Source organism: Schistocerca serialis, chromosome 5 (assembly GCF_023864345.2).
Source record: "Schistocerca serialis cubense isolate TAMUIC-IGC-003099 chromosome 5, iqSchSeri2.2, whole genome shotgun sequence".
Classification (NCBI taxonomy): Eukaryota; Metazoa; Arthropoda; class Insecta; order Orthoptera; family Acrididae; genus Schistocerca; species Schistocerca serialis.
This window is the reverse complement of record NC_064642.1, coordinates 213,326,225-213,346,362: the sequence shown is the minus strand read 5'-3', so window position 1 is coordinate 213,346,362 and position 20,138 is coordinate 213,326,225. Positions and strand designations below refer to the sequence as shown.

Here is a 20,138-nt window from a genome sequence, read left to right as displayed (position 1 = left end):
AGATTTTGATAGAGAACAAACAATGTATTTACCTTAATAGTGTTCAAAAGTCATAATATATATATATATATATATATATATATATATATATATATATATATATCAATTCATGACATCCAGTCTTACGAATTTACTGTCTCTGATGGACACACGTCCAGGTCATCCGCTCTCAAAACTCCGCCATCCCTCTCTCCACATCCACCACTGCTGGCGGCTCGCCTCCAACTGTGCAACGCTACGCGCTGTTCACATCCAACTGCCCAACGCTACAATAGCAAATTCCAACAATGGAAACCAGCCACAGACTGCAAACAGCACAGCCAGTGATTTTCATACAGAGCGCTACGTGGCGTTACCAATAAAAAAGACCTAAACAGCCTACTTACAATCTTACGTTTCACAAACTACTTGTTTGAAAACTTAAATGGATAGTTTTATTGATGCCCTATAAAAAATAAATTCCTTTGCCATCGTCACGATATTTTCTCGTCCAGAACATATGTGGCTTCGTAATTTCTTCTCGTGTTAATCAGTATCAGCACATAACGATCTTATTTCTCTTCATGAAATTTATTAGCTTTCTGGCAACAGTATCTTTAGAGACATAGCAACAGCACAGATTCTTCTTGAAGGGAGGTAAAAGTTCTAACAAGATGTTCAAGGAAAGAACAGGAAACTGCTGTTAAGTCGAATGGAACTTGAAACCAATTCCTCCTTAATAGTATTTGGTGCAGTGCGATGTCTGCGTCCAACTTTCAAAGTAATTTATATGAGAATTCAATTGAATACTAATAACTGATGTGTACAGAATAAGATTGTGGTCAGGCCAAATAAAGGTATTTTTGTTTCAGTTTTGTAGTTTAAATTTTTTATTGTTACTACACAAATATAAAATTTTGGTTTTCTGTTTTGTTGGACTCTTCACATGAAGGCAATAAAACGAATTGCTCTTCAGATCGTAGACTCAATTCCTCTCTTTATGGACTTCAGTACGACACCAAACTGGGAAAATGTCCAGACATATTGTGCGAATTGAGGATTTTCTCCGATGTTGCCTGTAAGGAAGAAAAATAAAGCTTTGAACTGTTTACAGGATTATTGTGTTTATACAGAGTATCCTATTAGGAATGATCAATATTTTAGCATATAACAGGAACGATCATTCAAGCAAAAAGCTCCTGTAAACATGGGTTGTATAATGCTTGTCTTTGGAGCTATGACCACTTCTCCGTCTTCGATAATGTAAAAGAAATCTCTTCTGAGGCAAGGTCTTTGCTTTTCATATCTTGGCAGAGATAGTATGGAACAAACCAGAAAAATGCCTTAAGAACTAAGAGCTCTTGCTCATATTTGCTGCTGCGAAACACATCTCGTATACTGAACAAGTGCTCATAGCTCTTAAGGTATTTATTTTAGAACCATGTTTACTAGACTTCCTTGCTCCGAGTGATTGTTCCTGTCAGTTCCCTGAATACTGACAATTCCTCATGGGACACAATGATAGTGTTACAAATATATTACGAACTGTAGCACAGTAACTACGGACAATGAGGTGTCATTCCAATGAGTGAGAGACAAGTATACAGTAGCACAGTTTTACATTTCAACAGGAATTGCATTTCCTATGGCACGATTCTCTGGTCACAGTTGGGCATCCCTCGCAGCTAAAAGAGACATAGGCGTGCCAAAATTTGTTATTCTGTTGCGGAATTGGTGCGAGAGACACGTTCACCCTAAATCGTTTCGCAGAAACATGGATAGAGAGGGACCAGAGAAGGTCCATGCTTGCTAAGGTCAACAAAGAGTTTAGGAATACGCTTTTGCGAACATATTAGAGGAGCTCTTCTCAGATCCCTGTAAAACCTTAAATCTTTCACAGACAACATACAGTCAAGCCTCGTGCAATACAGAGAGCTATTAACAAGGAAGCTAGATTGCAACCCTGTCTCAATCCGTTCTCTACTACTGACGTCCTTCCGTGTCCTTTGACTCTTACGACTGCCATCCTGTTGATGTACAAGTTGTAGATAATCTTTCGCTCCTTACGTTATATCCCTCAAAAATTCGGAGCTTTAGATTGTTCCAGTCGACACTGGCGAAATATTTTTCTAAAAGTATTACAAGAGTGAGCTTGTCCTATTTTCTCTAGCTCTGTACTGGTGATTTTTAAAAAATAATTAAACGTTCTAGCCTACTGGCACTGCTGAGTCATCTCTGGCTCGTCGTACAATGGAACGTTGCATGCTGCATGCGGCAGTACAAGGTGTCCATGTAGATTCTGCCTGGAGAGACTGACCTCCTCTAGTGTACCACAGGAAAATGTCATGCGAGAGTTCACTGCGATAAGTAACACATGCTGTACACAGTATCTGTAATTTCAAAAGTCGACAAAACGCCACGAAAGTGCACTGGGCTGCATTTTCCTATATACAGTAACATAGTCACACTAGGCTTTCCTACTGCTGTCTTGGACGCATTGTCACCGAGATAAATTAAAATTAGCTCGAATTTCCCTGAGCCCATCAAGATTTTAGGCAGAATTTCCTTGGTTGAAGTCGTGCGTGGTAGCCGCGTGGTCGGGGGCGCATTGCCACGGATCGCTCGACTCCCCCTATCGGAGTTTCGAGTCCACCCTCGGGCATGGTTGTGTGTTTTGTCCTTAGCGTAAGTTAGTTTAAGTAAGATTAAGTAGTGCGTAAGTCTAGGGACCGATGACCTCAGCAGTTTGGTCCCATAGGAACTACCACCACCACAACTGCCTTGGTTGAAAAACAAACGCTCAGGCTTATAGTCCTCTCCACAGATTTCACAGACGGTAACCTCCAATCTCAGTCCCATTTCACTGGGATATGGTGTAAACAGACAGCCCTATCTTAGAACAAGTGTGCTGCGTTGTGAACTTCATTCTCAAGACGGGTTTCAAGCGGCACTCCAAGCTAGTCTATCCTGTACGAGCTCATTTATCTTTTCATGAGCCCTGCAGCCTACATCCATTTGAAATTGTTTACCGTGATCTGCTATTTTTTCACACACATACCTCCGTCCGTCACCAGATCGACGATTTTTTGATGTCTCAGGATCAATCCTATCAAGCAACCTCTTCTTTTAAAGTTTTGCCATAAATTTTATTTTTCTCCGATTAGTTCCCTTACCTCTGCATTACTTTTTCTACCTATCAATGTAATATCTGCTTTGATCTGTTACAGCGCATTTCTAAAGCTTCTATTCTGCTGTTCTCTGTACTGTTTATCGTTCACACTGTGTTATACTATAGAAAAGTATTTAAGGAAAAGTTTCAAAATACTAAATTTATATTAGCTGATAAACTACGAGAGCGTGCAGAAAATAAATGCCTCCGAATTTCTTATGTAAATCCTCTTAAAGCTTTTTTAAAATAAAACACGCGTTATTAACATTCTACATGTTTATTCTTCATGTCTTACTCCCTTGCTCTCTTATTTCTCAACATTGACGCCTTGGCGAAGACCACATTTCTTCCAACGAGAGACGAGCTTATTGATACCGCCACTGTAGAATGTTTGACTTTGTCGACAGAGCCACCTCACCCCTGCGTGCACGGCTTCATCACTATCAAAGCGAAGTCATGGAAGGTCTCTAACAGATGAAATTTGGATGGGGCCAAGTCGGGACTGTAGGCAGGTGTCTCAAGGCTTGTGTGCCGAAGAAGAGTATGCTGCGTGTGTGGACGAATTCTTCAAAATCGAAACTCGATTACGGGTGGCAGTTGCTCACGCACCGCTACGTTATACGCTAGAATTCGGACCCGTCTAGTAATTCAAATGGCTCTGAGCAATATGTGACTTAACATCTGAGGTCATCAGTCCCCTAGACTTAGAACTACTTAAACCTAACTAACCTAAGGACATCACACACATCCATGCCCGAGGCAGAATTCGAACCTGCGACCGCAGCAGCAGCGCAGTTCCGGACTGAAGTGTGTAGAACCGTTCGGCCACAGCGGCCGGCTTCCCATCTAGTGGCATAAAGCTGTAAACCGTAGACGCGAAAAATAGCGATGTAGAATGCCAGTAACAATTCTTTTATTTAAAATGCATTAAGAGCTTCCACGTAAAAATTCGGTGGTATTACTTTTCAGCACTCCCGAGTGCCCCCATTTTTCGGGACGCTGGCAAAAATGTACGTTGTCACTAACTTTTGCAGTGCAAGCGACTCGCTCTCGATAGAACACAGTAATTTACCTGTTGATGAGAAATCCTGGCTGGTCCCCGCGCATCTTGCAGAGCTGGTCCCTCTAGCCGCGACCGCCGTTGAGCTTCCTCCTCTGAGTCTCTGCATGAATCCTGGCTGCAGCCGCCGCAGCGCTGCAAGGAGCAGGACTGCAGGTTACACTGATGCACCATCACCCTACCACGAACACATTATTCACAGAAAGGAATCAGGTAATTATTAACCGAATCAGTACTAGCAGTATGTTCATTTGAAGTAGAAAACACGTTCCGGAAGAAACATATTTCTTCATTCAGTTTGTGAGGAGCCAATTTTCCGCTACCGAGCACCTTCACTAAGAAGAAAATATTCTGTAACGTAACATGTTGCGAACAGAAAAGCTTTTAAATAATATTCCAGTTCCATTACTGAATGTACTTTAAGTTTCGGCAGTAGAAACATTTATTTTGCCACAATGCCTTATTATCCCACGAAACAGATTAAAAAATGCATGGGCCTTGTTGACCAGACAAAACGTTGCAACGTAACTTCCTGTCTACCGTATGCTTAGTATTCTCTCGTGCAATAACATTAACAATACCAAATAAAATGCCGATTAATTTTCCAGTTAAAGATGACACAGTCGTATGATTTAAGGAAATAAATTATAAAGGAATTAAATGTGTCAGACAGGGGGACTGACTATTCGCGACAGGTTATTGATCCCGTAAACTAGACAGAGTGAATTTCTTGATGAATTTCCTCACAAGTCTAGAAAACACTAGACTAGTGTCTCTTCTACATCCTTCAAAAATACTCACTAGCCTACAGAAATACTCATAGCACAGATTTCACGATTCGTCAAACTGCTTGGTGTACGGGTCTCTCATCAATCTGAGGTTACGTAACTCGTCATGACGGGAAAGACATCAGCAGCCACTAGCAATTTTTTTTAATCTCATGAGACCTAACTGCTAAGTTCATTAGTCCCTAAGCTTACACACTACTTAACCTAAACTATCCTAAGTACAAACACACACACCCATGCCAGAAGGGGGGGGGAGAAGGGGGGGGGGACTCGAACCTCCGCCGGGACCACTACACTAGTAAAATTATAAAACTGGCAGGACCTGTGAGGTGAGACAATGTGCAGTTGTCTCCGTAGAAGCGACAACAACGCAAGGGAAAGAGGAATAATTGGTGGTTTTTGAGAAAATGACTAAGGTCATTGTTATTACTATTACTCTGTAGTTACGGTGTTGTTTTAGTGTTCAACAGTACTTGTATTTAATGAAATTTGTGTCTTACATAACCGATGGGTTGAACACAAGTAAACTAAGGCTACAAAGAAATTACACAGGTTCGCTAAATATTAAAGATATGCTTGTATTTTACCGTTTTCAGCAAGTCATTACTTTCGGCAGATCCTGACAACTGTCCGTTAATGTGAAAAATGTGAAGTTGTACCGTTGTTCAGGGTTCACATTAACTGTAGGTCCTCTTGCAACTGACTCGGTAAGTTAGTTCAAAGGCTGTAAGAAGGCAACGGCATGCCACCTTCAGAACGACCGTGAATAGTACAGCTGTGTGCTGTTCAAACCAGTCTTTGCGTTGATGGTAATTGATTTCCCTTTTTTTGTAAGAAAACAATATCGACATCTATGAACAGACGTTTACCGCAATAAAAGTACATTTCATCGCAAACAATGGTAAACTGATATCTATCGATGCCAGTGGCTTAGTGAATCCGTTAATTGAACATTCTCGGAATAATTAACAATTCGGCCGAAAAAAATACTTCCAATGGACAGTAAGCCACTCCTTACGAATACATTCCAGTTTAAAAGATCCTCGCTGTTCTATGCACATAAAGCTGACTTATGTCAGAAAATGAGTCCAAGCTTCCGAAATAGCCTGCCGACCATTTTCTTCCGCAGTGAAGTCGGTGCTGGTGCGGTACTGATTACGAATGCATGTGGTCATTGATTCTGAAATATCAAGTAGGCAACAGAATCAGTTTTACATTCCTGACATGGTCAGTCTGGGGCGACCTGCACTGTGCGATAATTGAAGAAAACTTCACAAAAACAGCAAATTATTGGATGACAGCTTTCTACAGAGTTACGCTGTCATAGATCCGATGACGACAATATAGCTCTGTCGAAACAGGTCATTCAGTAAAATGATTTTCAGCGATCTGGGATTGCGAAGTTTTCTTCAGTTATTGCCATCATTTTTATCATGGCGTAGGAGCGATTTGAATGTAGAAATGCTGGATCAACCTTAGTAACTGCCACCTACAAATAAGATGGAAGATATGGCCGAAATATGTATTGAGAATCAAACACATGTTAGTAAAATATCAAGAATCTTATATACAACATGAATCAACAGTTCTACGCAGATATAAGCACTAGGAGAAGAGGGTAACATTCAATATGTAAAGGAAACAAGAGAGAACAATTACAATGCAATACCAAGGGAGATGTTCTCGATTTAAAGAGGTGTTTCACACAGATGAAGTCTTTCTCGTCTACTCTTTATCCTAGACTTGGTAGAAGCGGTAAGGCAAATCAAAGACAAAAAAAAAAAAAAAAATCAGAACTTGGTTTAAAATCCAGTGTGGAAAGATATCAATATTCAAATCGAAGTTGTTATTAGTATCCTTGGTGACAGTAAGGCGACAAGAAGGCGAGGCGACAAGAACAGATATTTCAGAAAATTATGTTGATAACCCTATGTGTGTCGCATGTGTAAATTATCAGAAGATTACACTGTGTCTGTTTTTATTAGGGATAGTGAAATTTCAATTCGTCGGCGATATGACTTTCTTTAATAGCATTTAAGTGTAGTACATCGAGAACGTATAGAAGTAAGAGTTAAGAATTTAATAAATAAAAACTCACTGATTCTGTCAGTAACCGACAAGCAATTTCTACTTTTCTTTTTTAGCGCTCTTGTCCGCACTTCAGTTGGAGCCTGTTGACCTTGGCCACTAAGTCAATATCGCACTCGATCCGCGCCGTACAGGAAAACTCTTCGACATCCAATAGATTCCGCATACCCGCAAATGGGGGCTAGAGCAGCAGCGGAGCGGCAGTCAGCTGAATAGGTGTCGAATTCTTTCTACAGGTACATTTCTTAAGTAGAGCACTTGCCCGCGAAAGGTCCGGCAAACAAAAATGGTTCAAATGGCTCTGAGCACTATGGGACTTAACTGCTGTGGTCATCAGTCCTCTAGAAATTTGAACTACTTAAACCTAACTAAGGACATCACACACATCCATGCCCGAGGCTGGATTCGAACCTGCGACCGTAGCAGTCGCGCGGTTCCAGACTGTAGCGCCTAGAACCGCTCGGCCACTTCGGCCGGTGTCCGGCACACATTTTTAACCTCCTGGGAAGTTTCATATCAGCGCACACTCCGCTGCAGAGGAGTGAAAATTTCATTCTGGAAACCTTTCTTAAGTGTATAACAGTCGTATGCGAGTGGCCCCGAGGTTGTTGCTGAACTCGGAGGAGGGGGGGTTCTTAGAGGAGCTCTCTCCAGTATTATTTACGCATACTTCAGTGCTGCAACCTAACCCCCCTCCCCCCCCCCCCCCAATGATCATGTCACAGGGTAGAGCAGAAATTGATGATTGAAAAAGCAGATACACTCATTGCTGCTTAAGATTACATTCAAATTTTGTCGAATAGTTTTGTATGGTCCGTAGTGGCTGCACCGTGTATCTCAGAGCAGGAACTGAGTACGTGCTACACCCCAAAGCTATCAGATCGCTTTCAAGCGTTTGCAGCCCCACGATGTCCTTAGCGGAAGGATGAATCGTTCGAGGGCTGTCAGCAGTGTCGAACGTTGTCATGAACATCATCATGTTACTCATCACACAAAGAACTGCCGTTTTATACCACGGAATGTGTGTGAATCAACGCCCCAAGAGAAGGGATGGTTTCATGACCGCTCTTTGCGCAATCTCCTAACGTCTTTCAAGTCGGGTTTGTGTGGAGGAGTGTCTGATGTGTGTTTCTCTGTCACCCATAAGAATACCGTGCGAATTCGATGCTGGGTGTGGTACCAGTACTATTTACCCTTCACTACAACCCGCATATCTCCATCCTGATTTAGGTTTTCCGTGATTTCCCTAAACTGCTTTAGTCAAATCTCGGTCTGGTTCCTTTGAAAGGGCACGGCCGACTTCCTTCCCTAATCCGATGGGACCGATAACCTCGCCGTTTCGTCCCCTCCCCAGATCAACCAACCAACCAAACTTTCACTACTTGTTCGTGATATGAAGGACGTTCATAGGTCCTGTTTACACAAAAACAAGTAATGTAGCGATCTATTGACACAAGACTTTAAAACTGAATGGGAATGACAGAGAGAGGGATGAGAATTCTTAGTACCTATTATGAAATTGCATAATCGACAGGTAGCGCAAATTTTCTATGGAGCGACATTACAACATCATGTAGAAAAAGTTTACAGGTTTAGTAGACAGTGAAAGAGGAAAAATTACAACAATCAACAGTTGGAATTCATTGCTCTGTACATGAAGAAGCACTTTGCGCTAAATTTACAGTCTTTGAGTACGTGAAGAAATAGTCACTACGAATAGTAAAATTTTTGAAGTCGCCTACATTATTTCACAGTTTTAGATGGAAGTGAAGGAAGGTATGGACACCCTATATATAACTGTATGTACGTTTGTTAAGTCAAGGAGAGTAATTGGAATGATTTTTCAATTAAGAATTTATGAAGAACAAAGGAATGGAAAAATACAGCGTCCAGAATGGGCTGCAGACCTCTCGTTGTATGTGGACTTGACTGCACACTGTGCACAATAAGACACTGCAAGGTGAGAAACAACTTATTTCTGATTTGATGAGGATACAAGGGACAAATTCTGACTAATTCATACCACTTCCCTAAGGTCACTGGTGTTAAAGAAAACGTGAGATTAGAAGAATTAATTGTGGCCTTGAAAGAATTACATGGAAAGTTTTCCGAACATTTTGAAGACAACGGCAATCTTACATCTGTTTTGGATCTGCGTTTGAGACTGTTTGTCTTTTCAGCTGAAAGCGCTCTTGTGCATGTGCTGAGGTAATTGATTGATCTGTAATATAATTTTCGTTTTAAAGACAAATCCTTTTATGTTAAAACGGTGCAGGACGTTTACATCGTTTTCCTCAGGTAGAGTTTCGACGTCTCCATAATGAGGTTTCACAGCTACTATAATATTTCGACCAACATATGAGTGTGAAAAACCTTTTTTCGATTACGAAACTAAATAAGTCACTATTACATGGAAGTCTGCCAGCCGAAGTGGCCGTGCGGTTAAAGGCGCTGCAGTCTGGAACCGCAAGACCGCTACGGTCGCAGGTTCGAATCCTGCCTCGGGCATGGATGTTTGTGATGTCCTTAGGTTAGTTAGGTTTAACTAGTTCTAAGTTCTAGGGGACTAATGACCTCAGCAGTTGAGTCCCATAGTGCTCAGAGCCATTTGAACCATTTGAACATGGAAGTCTGAGTGCGAAAACTGTATAATTTTCAGCGCCTGTCCACATGCTGACGGTCCCTACCAGATAAAAATTATATTACGTATTCATTGCGCCAAAAATAATGAAATACGGTTCATAGTTTGCTTTGTTTGTGGCACATGTTGTTGAGGAATGTGAAATATTGTAAGTAGGCTGTTTAGGTTTTTATGTTGGTAGCGCCACGTAGCGCTCTGTATGAAAATCACTGACTGTGTTGTGTGCAGTCTGTGGCTGGTTGGCATTGTTGGAATATTTGCTATTGTAGTGTTTGGCAGTTAGATGTGAACAGGGCGTAGCGTTGCGCAGTAGGAGGTGAGCCGCCAGCAGTGGAGGATGTGTTGAGAGAGATGCCAGAGTTTTGAGAGGTTGCTATAAGCCGACGACATGGACGTGTGTCCGCCAGAAAAGGAAATTTTATAAAAAAAGAGAAAAATATTGTGTGTCAGTTTTGTGATGATCACAATTAGTAAAGAGAGAAATGTCTGAGTACGTTCAGTTTTACTCAGCTGTGTTTGTATCAAATAACATAGAAGTTTACCAGCACAGTAAATCATAATTTTTCTAATGGGACGTTTCAATATAAAACCAAGCCCGTGAGCAGTGCGACTGCACTGCCATTTAAATGTGGTGCATTCGCAGGTTCCTCCTCCACCCCCTTCTCACCCACAAATGGTTCAAATGGCTGTTAGCACTATGCGACTTAATTTCTGAGGTAATGAGTCCCCTAGAACTTAGAACTAATTAAACCTAACCAACCTAAAGACATCACACACATCCATGCCCGAGGCAGGATTCGAACCTGCGACCGTAGCGGTCGCTCGGTTCCAGACTGTAGCGCCTAGAACCGCACGGCCACTCCGGCCGGCGCTCACCCACAGACAGCTTAATGTGGAGGTGGGAGAAATGGGTAGCGAGGTTGAGCGCCACGGCACTCGTGTTCGGGCATGCCTAACTGTCCGAATTCTTGTCCACCTCTGTTCTAATGTTTTCAACACATGCAAAATATTTATCAGGCAGCGTCAGCGGCGATGTGGTCCTGTACAGGAAAACATCAGCATTGGACCATTGTAAACAGATGCAGAAAGATATGTACATAATACCCACCTAAGATAATGAATGGCAGGTCTTCTTAAATGTGGATAAATGTAAGATAATGCCCAAAATAAGGAGGTACCGTATACCAGTACCCCACTACAAGATTAGTGGGTAACGTCTCGAGTATAACTCATGGTAGAAAAATTTGGAGGCCATTCTAATCAGCGATACGGAATGAGACCGTCACATAAAACTATTACTCACGAAGATGAATACAGGACTTTTGGATGGTTCTGGGAAAATAAAATGCATCTGTGAGGTCAATCACATACAAGACAGCAGAGTTTTGTTACAGTGTTGGGAGATGTGATCAAGTCGCCATAACAGCAGATAATGATTTCAGAGATGCCATGCTGGGATCACAATTGGTCTGTATAGAACAAGTGACAGTGTAACGGAAATGCTTGGTGAACTTAAATCAGAATACTTAGTAGGAATACGAAGTAGTTCTAGTAAAATCCTATTGCGTAAATTTGGTTAACGCGAGTCCGAAGAATATTGTGCACCAGTTACGGCGTCAACATCGTACATCACGCGCTGTGTTTATGTGAATTAGGTAAAAGAGGTTAGTGTACATGCGGAAACATGTGGACAGACATTTTAGACTCGCTGAGTACGCTAATGAAATTGAAAAGAAAATGGATATTAGTGGTACTTACACCCTCCGCTGTACAGCTTAAACTGGCCTATGGAATATCTGTACAGATGTATAAATACTAAACTATGAGTACTATTTATTAAATGACCCTCGCATAGAGATTAAAATACACTCCTGGAAATTGAAATAAGAACACCGTGAATTCATTGTCCCAGGAAGGGGAAACTTTATTGACACATTCCTGGGGTCAGATACATCACATGATCACACTGACAGAACCACAGGCACATAGACACAGGCAACAGAGCATGCACAATGTCGGCACTAGTACAGTGTATATCCACCTTTCGCAGCAATGCAGGCTGCTATTCTCCCATGGAGACGATCGTAGAGATGCTGGATGTAGTCCTGTGGAACGGCTTGCCATGCCATTTCCACCTGGCGCCTCAGTTGGACCAGCGTTCGTGCTGGACGTGCAGACCGCGTGAGACGACGCTTCATCCAGTCCCAAACATGCTCAATGGGGGACAGATCTGGAGATCTTGCTGGCCAGGGTAGTTGACTTACACCTTCTAGAGCACGTTGGGTGGCACGGGATACATGCGGACGTGCATTGTCCTGTTGGAACAGCAAGTTCCCTTGCCGGTCTAGGAATGGTAGAACGATGGGTTCGATGACGGTTTGGATGTACCGTGCACTATTCAGTGTCCCCTCGACGATCACCAGTGGTGTACGGCCAGTGTAGGAGATCGCTCCCCACACCATGATGCCGGGTGTTGGCCCTGTGTGCCTCGGTCGTATGCAGTCCTGATTGTGGCGCTCACCTGCACGGCGCCAAACACGCATACGACCATCATTGGCACCAAGGCAGAAGCGACTCTCATCGCTGAAGACGACACGTCTCCATTCGTCCCTCCATTCACGCCTGTCGCGACACCACTGGAGGCGGGCTGCACGATGTTGGGGCGTGAGCGGAAGACGGCCTAACGGTGTGCGGGACCGTAGCCCAGCTTCATGGAGACGGTTGCGAATGGTCCTCGCCGGTACCCCAGGAGCAACAGTGTCCCTAATTTGCTGGGAAGTGGCGGTGCGGTCCCCTACGGCACTGCGTAGGATCCTACGGTCTTGGCGTGCATCCGTGCGTCGCTGCGGTCCGGTCCCAGGTCGACGGGCACGTGCACCTTCCGCCGACCACTGGCGTCAACATCGATGTACTGTGGAGACCTCACGCCCCACGTGTTGAGCAATTCGGCGGTACGTCCACCCGGCCTCCCACATGCCCACTATACGCCCTCGCTCAAAGTCCGTCAACTGCACATACGGTTCACGTCCACGCTGTCGCGGCACGCTACCAGTGTTACAGACTGCGATGGAGCTCCGTATGCCACGGCAAACTGGCTGACACTGACGGCGGCGGTTACAAATGCTGCGCAGCTAGCGCCATTCGACGGCCAACACCGCGGTTCCTGGTGTGTCCGCTGTGCCGTGCGTGTGATCATTGCTTGTACAGCCCTCTCGCAGTGTCCGGAGCAAGTATGGTGGGTCTGACACACCGGTGTCAATGTGTTCTTTTTTCCATTTCCAGGAGTGTATAAACAAAGTGGTTGTGTGTAAGTGGTAGCCAGAATTGAAGAGAGTTGCTCCTGAAAGAAATTCGTTGTGTGTCAAGTAAAATCAGTGAGAAGTTTTTCCAGTACATCTACATCTGCATACATATTGCGCAAGCCACCGTACGGTGCATGGTGGAGGGTACAGTGTACCACTACAAGTCTTTTGCTTTCCTGACCCATTTGCAAATAGAGCTATGGGGCAACGACTGCCTATATGCCTAACTTCTTTTATGTTATCCTCGTGGTCCTTACGCGAAATATACTGTACGTTGACGGCAGTACAATCTTTCTGAAGTCAATTTCAAATGCCAGTTCTCTAAATTAACTCAGTATTGTTCCTCGTAAAGAACATCGTCTGCCATCAAGGAATTCCCATTGAGTTCCCGAAGCATCTCCGTAGCTCTTCCATGTTTATTCAGACCTACCAGTAACAGACATGGCAGCCCGCCTCTAAATGACTTGAATGTCTTCCTTTAATCTGACCCGGTGGGGAACCCAATCAACCGAGCGGTACTCAAGAATAGGTCGCACATGCGGTCTCTTTTACAGATGAACCACACTTTTCGAAAATTCTCCCAATAAACCGAAGAAGACCATTCGCCTTCACAACCACAATCCTGACAAGCCTGTGCATTTCTTATCGCTTTGCAATGTTACGCCTAGATTTTTAATCGACGTGACTGTGTAAAGCGACACACTACTAATACTGTATCAGTGTATTACGAGTTTGGTTTCCTACTTATCTGCACTGACGCACACGTTTCCACGTTTAGGGCGAGCTGCGATTCATCACACGAACTAGTAATTTCCCCTTAGTCACCTTGCATCTTCCACAATCACTGAACGGTCGGAACCTTGCAGTACACCACAGGATCATCAGCAAACAGCCGTAGAGTGCTGCTCACCCTGTCCGCCAGACGATTTATGTGTATATACAATAAATGCCATCCTGTCGCACTTCCCTGGGGCACTCCTGACGATAGCCTTGTCTCCGATGAACACTCACCATCGAGGACAACGTGCTGGGTTCTGTCACTTAAGAAATCTGCAAACCACTCACATATCGGGAAAACTATTTCGTATGCTCGTACCTTTGTTAACAGTCCACTGTGGGACACAGTGTCAAATGCTTTTCGGAAATCTGGGAATATGAACTTGGCTATTGCCCTTCATCCGTAGTTCGTAGGAAATCAAATGAGAAAAGGGCTAGCTGAGTTTCGCACTAGATGCTTTCTACAGCCATGCTGATTCGTAGACACAAGTTTTCCCGTCTGAAGAAGATTTATTATATTGGAAGTGAGAAAATCTTGCAATCCATGTTAACGTTCTTGGACTGTAATTTTTCTGGCCCATTAGTTTACCCTTGAAATGAAGAAGATAGATATAGATGATGGACACATTAATTAATAAAGAAAATGTACAGAGGACACAATTGTAGAACTAGAACACCAACGGGGAACTCTGAATACTTCGAAATAAGACAAGGACTTAAGCAAGGAAGTACTCTGTCTGCTGCATTTTTTAATGTTTTGATGAATGGAATGAATAGGGCAGTTAAAGATATAGCAAAAGAAAAAGACAAAAAGATCATTTTTGCAGATGATATGGTAATATGGTGTGATAAAGAGGTAAAGAGGTAGATGTACAGTTACAACTTGATGCGTGGAGGGAGATAAAGAAAAGGCATGGACTAAAAATAAACAAAGATAAGAGTTAAGGAATGGTATTTGGAAGAGAGCAAGAGATCAACGGAAATATTACCTGGAATGGAGACCCCCTCAAAGTGGTAGAAAGTTTCACTTATTTAGGGAGTGAAATATCTAGGGATGGAAGAATAACTAACGAAATTAATGGGAGGTTACAGAAGGGAGGCAATTTCTACCAAACAATAAAACACCTGATTTGGAATAAGGGAGTTTCAGAAAGAGTAAAACTCCTGATGTATAAGAATTATTACTTCCCTATTGTGACCTACGGTGGAGAAACATGGACAATGACAGAAAGGGACTGGAGCACACTGCAAGCAGGGGAAATGAAATTTCTCAGAGCAGTTAAGGGAAAAGCAAGAATATACAGAGTAAGGAATGTAAAGATTAGAAAGGACTTTAAACAAGAAAGTATGAGAGAAGAAATTGAAAAAAAAAGAGATTAAAATGGTATGTGCCTGTTAAGAGGATGCATGGGCAGAGACTCCCCACAATTATGGAAGAACTAAAGATGGATGGGAAAAGACCTAGAGGGCGCCCAAGAACACGGTGGGAAATGGGAGTGAGAATATCTCTGGAAAGGAGAGGAGTGACCTGGCAGGAAGTGGACGATGAAAAGTGATGGGAGGACAGAGCCACATGGAGAGGACTCGTCAGGACCCAGACCCAGCAGTAGTTGGAGCGGGATACGGATATAGAGAGATAGTTTACCCTTCTTACGTACAGGAGTCACCTGCACTTTTTCCAGTCTCTTAGAAATATGCACTGGGCAAGAGATCGTAGGAAATGCAGGCTAAGAAGGTGAGCAATGCCGCAGAGTGCTTCTCATTCATCAAGGAAGGCGGTCCGCTCGAGTAATGACCCGTTTTAGACACAGTGACGTTTCAGCACGCTGACAATGGAGCAGAGCTAGTTCCAACTGGGAATACTTGACATCAGGATAGGGACTTCCCTTTACAGAATTTGCCTTAAAACCTAGATAAACCGCCTGAAAACGTCGGTATCAATTGGTTAGTGGGAGTTATTTTTATTTTTAATGTAATTCTGGGACAGTAAATCTTAATCTAATTGTTTAAAAGCCTAGTCTCTATAAGACAGTACTTTTTTAGGTGTCTAAAGAGGGAAATCGATGACTTTATTGAGGTGTACAGTGTTCCTATGGGTCTGCCTTCCACACTATCAGCCGAGAGATTTCTGTATTCGCATTTCGGCTCCATGCCGTAAATTCCTCTCGAAATCCATGGGATAAAATAATAGAAAGTGTTTCGTATGAATATGTAACTTAAGTATCAATATTATGAAAAGGAAAGTGGCTACTCACCATATAGCGGAGGTGCTGAGTCGCAGATAGGCACAACAAAGATTGTCATAAATAAAGTTTTCGGCCCGTAAGGCCTTCGTCAAAAATGGACTACAGACATACACACACAAACACACACAACACACACACACACACACACACACACACACACACACACACACACACACACACACACACTCGTAAACGCAACTCGCACACAAGACTGCAGTCTCAGGCAACTGGTGCCACACCAGCGTTTTGCAGTTGCTTTGTAGATACCTCTTCCGCCAGTTAAGTCGTTCCAGAGGATTCCTCTGCCCCCTAACTACCGTTGGTTTCTTCGCAGTTAGCGATAGGAAATGAAAATGAAAGATACCGTCGGGCTTCGATATCTAATTATGTTGGGGCAGGAGAAAAAAGAGAGTTGTCAAGGGAGGCAGATAGAAAACAGAGATCTGACACAGGTAAGTGGAAGAAATGTCAGAATAATCTTTGTGGTTACCACCCACATGCTCACAAGAAGGAAGTCCCTTAGGGGGACTGAACCTTGTCTGGAATCTCAACAAGCTACAATCCGAATATATCCGTAAATAAAACTAAAACCACAGCGCTTTCAGATATTCACCCGGTACGAACAAAACTAGTTCAAAAATGTTCAAATGTGTGTGAAATCTTATGGGACTTAACTGCTAAGGTCATCAGTCCCTAAGCTTACACACTACTTAACCTAAATTATCCTATGGACAAACACACACACCCATGCCCGAGGGAGGACTCGAACCTCCGCCGGGAGCAGCCGCACAGTCGATGACTGCAGCGCCCGAGACCGCTCGGCTAACCCCGTGCGGCAACAAAACTAGTCCTCGATAATAAACCGATAGGGCAGGTAAAACATCTCAAGTGTTTAGGATGCATCATATCATACGAAAAAGATACGAATATACAGAAAATCAATTAATACTAACCAGCGTATGTGTGGCAGAACAACAAGAACACCAAAGGGTAAATCAAGGAAAGAGACAAAACTGAAATTTTATGAAGTCATGGTAGTTTCTACTTTATTATATGGGGCGGAAAGTAGGACTCTGAGAACGAAAGATTTAAGGTAACCAGATGCATCAGGAATGAGATTTCTAAACTCTGTGAAAAACTACGCTAGTGTTGACAGAAATAGAAACGAAATAGTTAGGGAAGAGTCACGGAACTAACCAATAGCCCAGAAGGGAATCCAATACAAATAAAAATGGAAAAACCCCGTAGTTCGTGTATAGCCACAAAGACTCCTAAACCGGAAATACACCAGAAGCCATCGGGAAAGAGAAATGTGGGAGAACTAAGGATGAGATGGTGGGACCGGAAAAGACTCTAGGCCTACTGGAGTAGCAGTATGAGAAGAAATTTCGACCGACTGACGGACTGACGTTCTCACGTCAAAAGAAAATCAGTCTGACCTGTCTTGCCTTCTGGCCGCCTCCTGAGCCCTGGACAGCTGTGGGGACCTGCCGTAGCGGCTGCGGCTGCGGCCGAGCCCGCGGCTCCTGGACAGCGGCGGCAGGTCGTACCAGGCGCGCAGCAGCAGCGCGCCGCCCGGCAGGCGCTTGTAGCCCTCGAGCAGCTGCAGCTTGCCGGCGTCTGCGCGCGAGTCGGCTTCGGCCACCATGCGGCACCTCCTCCTCACGCCGTCGCGCAGGATCACGAACTCGGCACCCTGCGGCTCCTCCAGGTCGCCGGAGCTGGGGTCGCACTGCAGCTTGCGGTTCGGCCTCACGATCTCCGGGTACATGGACACCAGCCGGCGGAAGCGGTACGCGTCCGTGGTGCCGCGGTAGTCGCGCATGTTGTACGTGATGAACTTGCACGTGTAGTCGAGGCCCAGCAGCCTGTCCAGCTGGAAGAAGACGCCTCTGCTTCCGGAGGGCGGTTGTTCGCCTTCAAAGCAGCCGATCTCCGTCGTCTTGGGGAAGTAGATCAGGAGCTGCGGCTGCGGCTGTGGTTGCATTTCGGACTCGAGACCTCGGACGTCGTGATCGGAGGGCACGTAGGCCGCCGCCGGGACGGCTACAGCGGCACCGACAGCCAGCAGGAGGTACGACACGGCGGACATCTCAGGAAGTGAGCGAGCGCGCCGCAGCCGCGATCTCCTTTATTGAGTCAGAGCAGGAGGAAGTGCGTCGCTGCGCCGCCGACCGGTCGCGGTGGTTACTCACTGACCTGCAGTGGTTGGTCCTATTTGCTACTACTCACGTCTGGGGTTCCCCTCAAAACTGCGGTACACACACGGCTTCCAGGTGGTTTGTAACGAGTAATCACATTTTCACTGGCCGAGCGAAGATTTTCGCTGCAAAGCGAAGTGCTTCGTGCCATGTCAGAATAATTAAGGGTTTGATATACAGAAGAGTGAAAGTTACTAGACACAAGATTATTTTTAAAAAAATGAGAACATTTTACAGTTTAGAAGCATTTATTCGCCAAATTAAAATACATTAGTACTTCATCAGGTTACGCTACATTCAGATGCTGCTGCACGCAGCGACCGTTATTTTGATTTGTAAATAACACATTTCAGCTATCAGTCATCCTTTGGCATTTTTATTGGCAGATCTAGATTTCAGCTAGCAACTAGCCATCCTTAATGCTAAGAATACAACAGGTACATAGTTAGACGATGTCATACAAAAGTTGCAATTAATGGCTTAACTCATATGGTTTCTACCGGCCGTGCGGTTCTAGGCACTTCAGTCCGGAACCACGTGACTGCTACGGTCGCAGGTTCGAATCCTGCCTCGGGAATGGATGTGTGTGATGTCCTTAGGTTAGTTAGGTTTAAGTAGTTCTAAGTTCTAGGGGACTGATGACCTCAGATGTTGAGTCCCATAGTGCCCAGAGCCATTTGAACCATATGGTTTCTATATTACATATCACTATCCTTTTTTGGTCAATATACTTATTATGTTTTAATAAACGGAGATACAATATAAAAATAAATATATCTTAGCCATATCAACCAATAGATTCATACAGCACGTGTCCACCAGAGGTTTTATAAATTTAAAAAATCTTTTTTAAAAAAATTTAAAATGTTTTGCCCATCTGATGTAATTTAGATATTTTAATAATGATAATAACGGACTCACAAGCAGTGAACATGGAAATTTTATTACTTGACGATAAAGATGGAATACGTCGGACGACAATGTAAGAATTTTACTTACGTTCCATTTCATGTAATTAGATTTGAAGTGGTTTACTTCCATTGAGGTTTATATGTAGTTCACATAGATGGCGCCATATAACCAACCGATGTGTTCTTCACACAGCCCGCCTTCCGCAAAAATTAGTATTCCATGAACCGTGTACAAAGCCAGACCAACAGGCACTACATGCATTGACCATGAAAGGATAGTAGTATGTATTATACAAACCATATGAGTTAAGCCATTAATTGCAACTTTTTTATGACGTCATCTATGTACCTGTTGTATTCTTAGCATTGAAAATGGCTAGTTGCTTGCTGAAATCTAGATCTGCCAATAAAACTTCCAATGAACGACTGATGGCTGAAATCTATTATTTACACATTAGTATTTCGTGTGCATGCTTTTGTTCTTATTGAGCAATTCAACACGACTTGTCATTGTTTCTATGAGTCTTGAGTATAAATCTTCTTGATCTTCATCATGGTGCCATATTTGTATGCGTTTCATCATGTAACGTCAATGTAATGTTGATCATCCTCAACTTCAGCTTAACAGTTGTCCACAGATTCCCTGTAGGGTTCATGTCTGGACTATTTCCAGGCTACGCCAACGTTTCTACAATGTTTTCAGCTTAGAACTGCGAAATTGATTTAGCTTTCTGACTCGATGCACTATCGTGCATGAACACAGTCACGGTCAGGAAACCATTCCTTCACCTGAGGTAAAAGCCTCTTTTCCGAAACTTTCATATACTGATTCTGATTCATAGTGCCTTCCAAAACTTAAAGTCGGCCAGTACCCTTTGCTGACATGACACACCACGCCATAACAGATGTGGGATGTTTGACAGTTCGCGCTGTACAAAGCTCAGGAAACTCTTCGTCAACCGTTCTTCGGACACAC

At 43.6% G+C, this 20,138-nt stretch overlaps 1 protein-coding gene across 1 annotated transcript; it reads right to left on the bottom strand.

Moving 5' to 3' along the window:
• Positions 1–851: 851 nt before the first annotated feature.
• On the bottom strand, positions 852–18,165 carry LOC126480935 (uncharacterized). Its single transcript, XM_050104348.1, has 3 exons — positions 17,490–18,165; positions 4,221–4,343; positions 852–1,055 (listed from the first exon to the last, which is right to left on the bottom strand). Exons 1-2 carry the CDS (start codon positions 18,140–18,142, stop codon positions 4,274–4,276), a joined length of 723 nt encoding a protein of 240 aa, XP_049960305.1. The 5' UTR covers positions 18,143–18,165; the 3' UTR covers positions 852–1,055; positions 4,221–4,273.
• Between the last annotated feature and the right edge of the window lie 1,973 nt (positions 18,166–20,138).